This window comes from Chrysemys picta, chromosome 1, assembly GCF_011386835.1.
Source record: "Chrysemys picta bellii isolate R12L10 chromosome 1, ASM1138683v2, whole genome shotgun sequence".
Lineage (NCBI taxonomy): Eukaryota > Metazoa > Chordata > Testudines > Emydidae > Chrysemys > Chrysemys picta.
In genome coordinates this window covers 46,754,041-46,766,568 of record NC_088791.1, presented here as the reverse complement: position 1 = coordinate 46,766,568, position 12,528 = coordinate 46,754,041, and the positions used below count along the sequence as shown (strand labels likewise).

The 12,528-nt window shown below is 36.6% G+C and overlaps 1 protein-coding gene across 16 annotated transcripts in view; it reads right to left on the bottom strand.

The window, feature by feature from the left end:
* The window catches only part of ANKRD26 (ankyrin repeat domain containing 26), a 178,499-nt gene that overhangs the window by 144,718 nt on the left and 21,253 nt on the right, over positions 1-12,528 (bottom strand). For 15 of the 16 annotated variants that reach the window (XR_010592041.1, XM_024109004.3, XM_008172589.4 and 12 more), the window contains 2 exons: positions 7,826-7,974; positions 1,886-1,936 (listed from right to left, as the gene is read on the bottom strand). Coding sequence is in view for 15 of the 16 variants with exons in the window: in XM_024109004.3 (XP_023964772.2) it covers positions 1,886-1,936; positions 7,826-7,974 (200 nt within the window). In the remaining variant the exon portion in view is untranslated. The remainder of the gene's footprint in view (positions 1-1,885; positions 1,937-7,825; positions 7,975-12,528) is intronic. The other variant, XM_024109009.3, reaches the window with a different exon arrangement.

Below are 12,528 nucleotides of genomic sequence, written 5' to 3'. Positions count from 1 at the left end.
GGACTGGGGAGGCCAAAAGATGGTGGAAAACCACTTATGCATCCCCATTCCCAGCTATTCAGAGTGCAGCTCTAGCACACCCAAAGATTGGACCCATAAATTAGTCAGCAATAAAAACCTAGGTCATGACTCTCAGAAAATTTAAGACATGCTTAACTTTATAGATTGCAAGTAGTCAAATAGAAATAAATGGAACTACACACTGTTCATAAAGTTAAGAACATAGTTACATGTGTGCAGGATTTGGGCCTTTACCACAGGGATATCCAAGACATTGTAATTAGAATGCAAATGGTGGAGATTCCCCAACTCTCACTGACTTTAGTGAGATTTGAGGGCGCTCTGGAATTTCCAGGATCAGAAAATAAATACTGTTCTATGTTCAGAAAAATTAATATTTGAGAGATCATTGTGCATTAACGCTTGTAATTCTTATTTTAAAAGACGTGATGAATATGCCGTTTGTGACTTTCCATGAAGAATTTTTTTTTAAACTTCTTAACATGGAAATCAAATAGCAAAGAGCTGTCTTAAATAAAAGACTGAAATAAACATAATAAAGTCAGGAAACTGAAAATTAACAGCAACGTGTTAGTTATTTAAGCATAGGCCAAGTTAATCTCAAGGCATACATGTCCCCTGTTCTACAAAGAACCAAACAAAATACAAATAAACTTGTTTTAATATGACAGTAATTATATTCTTCATAACTCCAGAATTAAATGTTGGTACATTGATGACTATTTTTTCATAATCTGAGCAGAATTTTCATATTTTGCCTTACTGTTTACAGCTACTGTGTCATTTTTGCTAGACATGCCTGAAGGGTTGTAACTTCAACTCTGGGCATAGGTGAAATACTGATAAAAAATTCTGATTAGCAAGAATGGAGGTAAGTATGAATATTTTTAATGAATTTTGTCCTATTCTCAAAAAGAGTAACTCTCTTAAAAACAATCCTTTTCCTCCCAACATTTTTTCCATTTTTAAAATATTTTTATTATAAATTTGATAATTTAGTTTGTTGATTGTTCTTCAAAATGTTTCTCTTTTTTGCACTGCAATTTTGATCAGTCTTTTAGTCACATTATGCCTTTAAAAAAATCAGAAGTTTTATTTACAAAAGTTGACTTCAAAAATATATTTTTTAAAATAACAGAAAATTTAATTTTTTATTTTGTTTTTCCCAAAAGATTGCAGTACACACACAACCGCCCCCCCTCCCCGATTTTACAGGAATTCCCATAAATTATATATTTTTAACCAATCTGTCTCTTTTCTGAAGGAGAAGGGGCAGCTATGAAGAAGAGAGTCTTGACTATTATTATTGTTGTAATCCATTTATTTTAAATTGAAAATGTTCTAAATTCTTGATGGTTACCTATAACTGTTACACATTTTACAGCAATAATGAATTATGATTTTCCTTTAGAAGACAAGAGACTAATTCATGCTGCAAGTTTTGGGTGTTTCAGACACCTTTGGGTTTGGTTTGGACCAGCCATAAAGTGTTTGATCTAAATTCAAACTGTATTTGAGGGTTGCTCATATCCACAGTTTTGGCTCAGGCCCATCTCAAGTTTGGAGCAATATCAAATTAATAGATTTAAATAGGAACACCCTATTACTTAATGACACGCTACAACACACATTAACACATTACATTCTGCACTCTTCCATGACAAATGCCAGGACTGACTAATTAGTTCTAAAAGATTTGCAAAAACAACAAAAGCTATAACATCACCACCACAAAAAAACGATTTAGAAAGTAAAATCAAGCCATTAAAGGACTTTTGAATTCACACAAAAATAATAACCATCAAATATGTATAAACACTTGAATTTGGTATTTTCACATTGGAAGTCTTATCGTATGGAATACCTTTCCCTGAATCTCTTGTTCTTGATGTCTGGTTGGGAGACTGTTGCATTTCTATTTCCGTTTAGGGAAAGGCATGGAAAGGACAGATGAAACAATGAAATCAGAAAATAAAGTTGTAAAGCAGAAACATGCATATATGAAGATGAAACAAAGAAATACATAACTACTGACTGTTATTAATCTACTGAGCAGTTATGATAGTGCTGAAAGCAAACAAGAAATGCTATCTGTATAGACTCTTTTAAGACCCTGCTAATAAGTTTAATTTTCAACTTATTCTCTATTATTTGAAATACCCTCAATTCAATATGAAAACAAAAACATTTCTCCATCAGATTTGTACTTTAATACTGTCAATCTCTAATTCCTGCCTCCCTGAACTCATGTGGTTCTAGTCTGTCATATTTCTTCATATGTGTGGGGATATATATAAAATGTTTGTATAAGCACCCACTCCATGTATTGCAGGTATGTTTATTTTCACCATATACATGGAATGCAGGGAAAGCATCAGTGCAGTACAATAAAGTTTGCCTGCTGGAGGGCCTAAATTCCCTTCACAAATACAGTGCTCCAAAGCTGATGTTTTGTCTTTCCAGAAAGCTAAATCTGTAAGCTCCATTGTCCAGAGTTAATACAGGAGACCTTTGCACTGGGGATGCCATGCAATCACACTTCAGATCAGGACACATTCTCCGGTTGTGAAGCGGTTTGAGACCATTTCCCCATAGGCATGGTTAAGTATGTTTCTAATACTTGCTAATAAAGTTGTAGCTTTAAGGCAGCTCACCTTAAAATAGTGTCTCTTATTTGTATACACCTGAAATAATAAAAAGACCTACCCTATTGTCCCAAATCTGGGGCTGGAGGGGATCCTCTTTACATACATCAGTCCATGACCATGTGAAAGTGGTGAGAGAATTCCTCCTACCCCAGACCCACAAGTGAGAAGAGTGAACAGTGTGGGGACAGGGGCAGGACACACATTGACCTCCAACTCCACAGGAAATACTCTGAAAAAAGTAATTCATACTGGAGCTATTTTAGTTTTCTGAGAGTGCTCCATGCTGTTGAAAGAACGCCACAGGTAGCCATAAGCAGAAATCAGAATGAAGCAGCTATCCCAGAGCCAATGCAGGGGCTCTGCACTTCCACATAAAAGATGCTATGACTTTGCTACATTCCCAAGGTCTACGCAAACCTGAGGGGAAACCATGGACTGAACTTCTCTTGAGTGGCAGGGTGCGAGCAGATGAAGTTCAGAGGAAACACCGCCAGGTTCCCTCACAGGCTTTTCTTCACCATGTCTCTGCAGTGGGTTTTCCCACAGAAAGGGCAATCTGGCCAAGTTTAGTTACTTTATCAACTACTGTAACTGCAGTTGCAGACATAGCAGGGGAACATGGACATGCTATTTGGCAAGCACTATAAACATGATGGCCTTTCAAAGTTATATTTTTTCTTTGACAGAGAAGTGAACTTAGAATTTGGTAATTATCTTTGACTAATCTATTTGACAGTTTTTTAAAGACTTTTTAAAAGAGACTAAACAGTTAAATAAGGAAAAATTAAGGCACATTAATAGGGCCCTACCAAATATACAGCCCATTTGGTCAATTTCAGTCATAGGATTTTAAAAATCGTAAATTTCATGTTTTCTGATATTTAAATCTGAAATTTCACAGTGTTGTAACTGTAGGGGTCCTGACCCAACTCTGAAGGCAGCAGCACAGAAGTAAAGGGTGGCACGGTATGGCACTGCCAACCTTTACTTCTGCACTGCTGCTGGCAGCTTGCTGCCTTCAGAGCTGGGTGCCTGGCCAGCAGCCACTGCTCTCCGGTCTCCCAGCTCTGAAGGCAGCGCAGAAGGAAGAGTGGCAATACTGCATCCCCACTACAATAACATTGCAACCCCCCCCCCACATGACCCTCTTTTGGGCTGGGACTCCCAATTTGAGAAACGCTGGTCTTCCCCATGAAATCTGTATAATAAAGACCAGATTTCACAGTTGTGATGCATTTTTCACAGCCGTGAATTTGGTACACATTAAGGATCCCCAAAACAAAAAAATAAATTATGTTTACAGGTTCTGAGATAAAGTAGTGCCTAATCAATCACAATTTGTAAAACATTAGCTTAATTTACATTACAAAATGATACTAAAAATTAGCAGAATTTGTCATGACCTGTACATGGTTTGTATTCTAATCAAATGTTTTTCTACCCAGACGGCGTTTTTACTGAGTCTATCAATGATCAACCAAAACAGTACATTTAAGAATTGTTTTGATACAAATTTAAAACATTAAAACAGACATGGTAAAATGCAAAAAGAATTTCAAGTTTTCTGAACATTTTTTCCAAAAAAGTTGTAAGGGCACAAGGGTAGCAGAATGTAAGGAAATAGTGACAAAGTGGCAAGCAGGGGCATTTTTTGGTCTTTGAACCTCATCAAATTGTTCTCTAATTCCTTATATGCTTTCTTCCCTGCCCCCCCAAAATCTTTTAATTAAACTACAGTCACTCTACTTTCCACATATTTTACAGAGTATAGCTCTTAAAGAGAAATATTAAAATCTCATCCCATTTTATTTCTTTTAATTAAGATCATCTGTCCAGGAAAATTAAAAGAAAGTTTTCTGATCCTACAATGTTTGTACTGGTTTGCCAGTCCAGTGCAGTTTATTGACCTTTAAGCAGTTTAAAAATATGTGAGCTGGTTGGGGGAAAATGTAATTTTTTTTTAACCATTTTGTCCCATTTGTTTTTTGATGACCATTTTCCCTACCTTACAAATGAGAATGACCATGATATACAAAGTAGTTAAGGCCCAAGCTGTTTTAAGTGTCCACTAATTTGGGGTCCTTCAGTTCTTAAATGCCCAACTTGAGATACATATGGTTGATTTTCTGGTATATTGTATCCTCACAGCGCTCATTGACTTAAGACTAATGACGTCCATGCAACAAAGCAGTGTTTCTTTAAAGAAAACTTTCTTTATTCATTACCAACAACACTTTGCAAACAGAGAAAGGCAAAGAAAGAAGAAACAAGGAAGAGATAATCACACCCCTTCACTACAATAAAGATTTGGTGCTTGAAACGCAGCAGCATCAGACTGACCAATGAGTAGGGCTTTCCCAAATTCATGGCCATGAAAAACACATCACGGACCGTGAAACCTCGTCTCCTCCTGTGAAATCTGGTCTTTTGTGTGCTTTTCCCCTATACTATACATATTTCACGGGGGAAAACCAGCATTTCTCAAATTGGGAGTCTGGACCCAAAAGGGAGTTGCAGGAGGGTCGCAAGGTTATTTTTGGGGGGTTGCGGTATTGCCATCCTTACTTCTGCGCTGCCTTAAGAGCTGGGTGGTCAGAGAGTGGCGGCTGCTGACTGAAGCCCAGCTCTGCAGGCAGCAGCGCGGAAGAAAGGGTGGCAATACCATACCCTGGCATCCTTACTTCTGCACTGCTGCTGCTGGCAGCAACTCTACCTTCAGAGCTGGGATCCCAGCCAGCAGTCACCGCTCTCCAGCTCTGAAGGCAGTGCCACCTCCAGCGCAGAAGTAAGGGTAGCACCTATAATAACCTTGCGACCGCCCCCCGCACACAACTCCTTTTTGGGTCAGGACTCCTACACTTACAATACCTTGAAATTTCAGATTGAAATATCTGAAATTATGAAATATTTTTAAAATCCTATGACCGTGAAATTGACCAAAATGAGCCATGAGATTTCCTGCATATACAAGAATATGACAAACTGCTGATCTAATAGCATATTCTCAACTAAAGGACAAATGGTGAAATTACCTCCTTTTATTTTTATTGAAAAGACTTTAAAAGCCATATTCCAATCTCTTATAGGAAGCATGTTAGATCCCAATTCCTGATTATTCTGGCTTTGCAACAGTGTGAATGATCCTGAGTATGCAGAACAGGGTGCAGACAGGGTCCATGCCTGCTTTCCAGTCACAGAACTGCCAGAACTGCTCAGGAGACCAAGAACTCAAATAAACTTCACATCTCCAGACAGCCCTTCTGCATCTCCACAGGTCAGTGCCATCACACACCTGTACTAACCGCTTCAGAAATGCAACATTAGGAGAGAAGTGGTCCAGAGAGATCATTTAAGTGCCATCACACCCAAAGAAGAAAAATGAACCTTTGAGACCTGGGCTCAGTAAACTGAAGGGATGGTATACTCTTCCCTGAGCCTTTTTCTCTCAGCTGCAATGTTTTTATTCAGGTATGTACATTATATGGGTACTAAGATAAGTCTTCACTCATGTTCTGTTTATCTGTAATAGCAATACCAGGTGGTTCCACAGACGACAGTAATTACGCAGGAGATGGAGGTGTTATTTGGCCCAACGGTTCATCCTTCCCTCCCAGCCAGTAGCTCCACTTTGGAACTATAAAATAGTATTGTTCTTTCAGCCTCACAAACTCCATGTGTGACTGTCAGTCATGAGACCTGTCACTACAGGATCAGTAGGCATGTGCACAGCTTTTAGCCATCAAACCCTCAAGGTCAGGAGCCGCATCACAGTCTTTTGGGAGGGAGCTACAATTTGATTTGTGTGTGGATGGTGTGTGGAGCCCCAAATCACAAGATTTAATTCTTCAAGATACCAGCACACATAGTACTCCACATACAGAATCAGGCAGGACCAAGGAGTTCAGCGCCATGTCACTGAGCAGGGCTGGAACAGGATTTGGCCCTAAATTTGGTTTAGTCTTTTGGGAAGGAAAAAGGAGAGTAAGGGTGAACCTGCTGTGTTTTGGTTTGCTCACATACTTCCTCAAAATTTTCAAAAACTGTGTGATTTGCTGCATTTGAATGATATCAGCTGTGTCCACTCACCTCATTGTTACATTTAATGATTATGTATTAATATCATAAACAATATGAAATCTTAATATAAATCACTCAGGTTTATTATTTTAAATTGCTTGTACTTTACATGGTAAAGGGGGATTTCAAGGTGGGAAAATACGTTTTGTTTATGGAATTTAGTGCCTGAGAGGCTTGTAGTTGTAGATTAGATTTTGTAAGTTCCTTAATGGATTCTTTTCCCATATAAAGATATTTATATCATGATCATGTCACTATTCATAATTTATGTTTCTACTCAGTGCATTACTTAACTAAATTAAACATTAGTTTACAAAATGACATTATGTAAGAACCAAAAACAAAGCAAAACTTTGTCCAACAATGTACCTAATTATTTTAAAGGCCATAATGTATACACAAAAACTATATTTTTACTGTTTATGAGTTTGTTTACACAAAGCCATAATACTTTGTAATATCATAAAAAAATTCACAACAGCTTAGTTATGACAGAAACAGAAAACTGTGACTGAAGGTGACAAAAGTTAACCCACTCCTTCTATTTTAAACAGCCTAATTAAGGTTGCACATATATCATATACACACACACACGCAAATTCAGTGGAAGCCAAATATAGAGACATGTGTTCTTATACTGAATTTCTCCATCACTTCCTTACTGCAGAAAGAAGAAATCTCCTGACTTAATGTATGGATTGATCTGCAGTTTTCTGTACGCGGATTCACCACATCAGAAGTGAACAGGCAGCAGGAAAAATTATATGCCTGAACAAATATATTATTTCAGTTCCCATATTTTTAAAACAGCAGAATTTTTTTGTATATATCCTAGTGAGATCTGGTGGGGAGGAGGCTGCAATCCTTTGGCAAGACAGATCACAACCAACCACAGGAGGTGCAACAAGAATCTGCTGAGATCATAGCCAACTAATGAGAGGTGGGAGCACGTACAAAACTTCCCAGATTGGTCACTCTCTTTCCTTTGCTGGATGACTAAAAACAGTTTTAACAAGATGTGTGAGTAAAATAGCTACAGACTCTTCATTTAATTGATTTTTTTTTTAAAACAATCCTACCTTCTTTATCTGTAGCAGGTGCGCCCAAAGCAAAACCAACATCTCCAACCCTGTCTGGACTGCTAAACACCGACATGCCTTTTGTATTGTTTGGAGAAGGTTTTTCTACATTTTTCCAGTTGGCATACTCAGAAAGTTGTTTACTAAGACTACCCACAGACAGAAAGAAAACACATTAGGGAAATAGTAATGTGACATTTAAATATATAATATTGACTATAACAGTAACATTCATTATTCATGGTGAGATCTAAAAAGATAATGTACAATATTTCACTGTATTAGAGGCTACCGGTAAAATTTTAACTGTAAACTGTAACATTTTAAATATATATTTTAATAATTTAGATACCTAACTTGCAATCTGATCTGCATCGGCAGACCCTTAAACATGCATGGAGTTCCTCTGATGTCAATGCAGCTCCTCAAATACAGATCAAATTGCAGGATCATAATCTTGTTGTGATGGGATTTTCTTGGTGTGAGTTAATGGAGAATGTGGATAAAATTTTCTAGAGCATGTAATTGACTTTTATTGGGATTTAGGCACTTTTGAAACCTTTAGGCAATTAAAGCATAAAGACTTTCTAATGTTAAAAAAAAAAAAAAAAAAAAAGGTCAAACAAACCTAAACTATTTATTTAGGAAGTACACCTCTACCCCGATATTATGCAATCCGATAGAACACAGTAAAGCAGTGCTCCGGGGGGGCGGGGCTGCGCTCTCCGGCGGATCAATGCAAGTTCGATAGAACGCGGTTTCACCTATAACGTAGTACGATTTTTTGGCTCCCGAGGACCGCGTTATATTGAGGTAGAGGTGTATTAACAGGTTTGCAAGTCTTTTCCATGTAAATATCAGACACAAAACAATAATCATTACAATAGTGAGCTTTTGTTTAAAGAGACATTATACAGGAATATAGTTATCAGATGACTCTATTTAACAGGGTGTTACCATATTATAGAGCAGGGGTCGGCAACCAGAAGGTGTGTTCTGAGTCTTCATTTTTTCCACTCTAATTTAAGGTTTCGCGTGCCAGTAATACATTTTAATGTTTTTAGAAGGTCTCTTTTTATAAGTCTATAATATATAACTAAACTATTGTTGTATGTAAAGTAAATAGGTTTTTAAAATGTTTAAGAAGCTTCATTTAAAATTAAATTAAAATGCAGAGCCCCCAGACCGGTGGCCAGGACCCGGGCAGTGTGAGTGCCACTGAAAATCAGCTCGCATGCCATCTTTGGCACGCGTGCCATAGGTTGCCTACCCTGTTATAGAGTATCATTACAACAGCTACGACATGCTGTTCCTAGTGACTATTAAATTGAGTGAAATCTCTGATGACACATATTTAACAGGCCAGGCATGTCTATCAAATCTTAATATTTGAAAAAAAATTACAGGTGTGCTGGGGTGTTATGCAGCTGAATGTATTTTGAGTATTGAATAAAAAGGTATACAAATATCTAAGAATCTATTTGTTCTCTATTTTGCTGGGTACATAATTGCTGTTAATTTTTCATAACAACCACCTCTCATATTTTTTGAACCATTCCTCTATGGTTGGACTATTTTTATTTTTCCAAGGAATGGCTATCAGTAGCCAAGCAGCTACTAGCAGATGAGAGATTAATTCTTCATTTCCTTCAGTGTGATCATTTCTGCAAGAATCTCCAGGAGGACTACCAAAGTATCATTTGGTAATAAATATCCAACAATATGTGATATTTGCTTACAGATTGAATTCCAATACTCTCTAATGACTGGACATGTCCACAATATATACATAAAATCTCCTCTTTCACCACAATTTATCCAACATTATCCCAATTCAATCTCTATATATTTTTTACCTGACTGCTGTGAGGTACCACCGAAACAGTAATTCAAAGGAAATTTCTTTTATTGTGCTTCAGACTGAGGGTGCTGGTCCCCTTTTGCAGATCAAACCCCATTCCTCTGGGGTAATTTGCCTACCCAGGTCCTTTTTCTAGTGTGTTATATAAAATCTTTTTTTTTTTTCCTTAGAAAAGCTGTCTGCAAAGCTATAAATTAGGGCTGTCGATTAATCGCAGTTAACTCACTTGATTAATTGAAAAAAATTAATCATGATTTAAAAAATTAATTGCGATGAATCACAGTTTTAATCGCATTGTTAAGCAACAGAATACCAATTGAAATTTATTACATTTTTTGGATGTTTTTCTACCTCTTCAAATATATTGATTTCAATTACAACACAGAATACAAAGTGTACACTGCTCACTTTATATTATTTTTTATTACAAATATTTGTACTGTAAAAAATAAAAAACAGTATTTTTCAATTCACTTCATACAAGTACCGTAATCCAATCTCTTTATCGTATAGGTGCAACTTACAAATGAAGGGGTTTTTTGGTTACATAACTGCACTCAAAAACAAAACAATGTAAAACTTTAGAGCCTACAAATCTACTCAGTCCTACCTCTCGTTCAGCCAATCGCTAAGACAAACAAGTTTGATTACATTTACAGGAGATAATGCTGCCCACTTCTTATTTACATTGTCACCAGAAAGTGAAAACAGGCGTTCGTACGGGACTTTTGTAGCCGGCACTGCAAGGTATTTACGTGCCAGATATGCTAAACATTCGTAGGCCCCTTTGTGCTTCGGCCACCATTCCAGAGGACGTTTCCATGCTGATGACACTCATTAAAAAAATAATGCATTAATTACATTTGTGACTGAACTCTTTGGGGGAGAATTGTAGGTCTCCGGCTCTATTTTACCCTAATTCTGCCATATATTTCATGTTACTGTAGTTTCAGATGATGACTCAGCATATGTTGTTCTCTTTAAGAACACTTTCGCTGCAGATTTGACAAAACACAAAGAAGGTACCAATGTGAGGTTTCTAAAGATAGCTACAGCACTCGACACATGGTTTAAGAATCTGAAGTGCCTTTCGATATCTGATGGGCCATCAGCCCTGTCTGGCTTTTCCATTGATGTACCTGAAATGTTAGCAGCAGGCGTCACCCAAAGTAGCATAGTTGATATACAGATACATAGTCAAAATTCCTAACTTCAGATACAGAAATGATACAGGCATACAAATTGGATAATCACATTCAATAAATTATAACCTTTCCAGTGATACCTTACAAGACCCATCTAACATAAAGTACATCTCAGTTATATCATATTCATATCATAAGCATATTTTCATAAAGAATATGGAGTGCAACGTCACACACTTGTAGGCTCTAAAGTTTTACATTTTTTTATTTTTGAATGCAGGTTTTTTGGTACATAATTCTACATTTGTAAGTTCAACTTTCATTATAAAGGAGATTGCATTACAGTACTTGTATTTGGTGAATTGAAAAATACTGTTTCTTTTGTTTTTTACAGTGCAAACATTTGTAATAAAAAATATAAAGTGAGCACTGTACACTTTGTATTCTGTGTTATAATTGAAATTAATATATTTGAAAATGTAGAAAACATCCAAAAATATTTAATCTTTTTAATCACGTAATTAATCGCAATTAATTTTTGGAATCTCTTGACAGCCCTAATATAAATTAGTTATAATTTTTTTTAATTGACCAGATGCTGTTACTCCTATTAAATTTAGCTTTCTATACAAAACAGCTGTTTTAAATGTTGAGAAAAATAATGCCTAATTTGAAAGCATTGGTACCATAAGAGAGCAGGCCAGTTAAAGTTAGTTTTGATCTCTAATAAGTTAGAAAAGTTTCTTCGTGGAATAGCAGGCCAACCTTATATATTTCATGGCTTTCCCAATCCTTAAAGCTCTCTCGTTCATGATTTTGGTTAAGATCTGGATTATTTGCAATGGGTGTCATCAGTGAGGGAAAATAATGTATCTCCTATCATAAATTCATAAAATAGCCTTTGCTAAAGGATGTGTATAAATTTCTGGAGGGCATAATTTTTTATTAATCAATGGTAGCCTAAACAATGTTTACATGGCCAAAATTTTCTTATTCAATAAAAACCCAGTGTTTGGCTGGGTTAGAGAGCCCCCAATACACAATTTCTTTGAGCTGGTTGGGTTGACAGTACCATAGAATATTTGGAACAGGTAGCACAGCCCGTTTAATGGGTCTGTACAAAGTACCTGCATTCACTCTTGGTCTTTTCTTATTCCACATAAATTCCAACAACCCCATGACAAAGCCCTGGCTGGGATGATTTAGTTGGTGTTGGTCCTGCTTTGAGCAGGGGATTGGACTAGATGACCTCCCAAGGTCTCTTCCACCCCTAATAATCTAGGATTCTATGAAAATCTGGCTGGGGTCTAATCTGGGATGATCACAGAAAGATTTGGAAACAAGCTATCCTTGGCAAAATGTTAATTTTGACTGGATTGTTCTTCCCAAAAAAAGAAATTGCATGCTTCCACCAGCACTCCAAATCTTTTTTCATTTGCTAAAGTAGTGGTTTGACATTTAAATCTTGGAGCTCTTCTAGGCTGTTTGAGATCTAAATGTCCAGGTATTTTATATAATTTGTTGCTCATGTGTACCAAAATGTTTTCTAAAGGAATTACTTTTCAGAACCAGGCAAATTTTTAGCTAGCATTTCAGATTTGGCATAATTTACTTTAAATCCAGATGCTTTCTCAAAGTCATGGATTTCTTTAGAAACTAATTTTAGGGAAATATTTGGTTTAGATTAAAAAAATAAT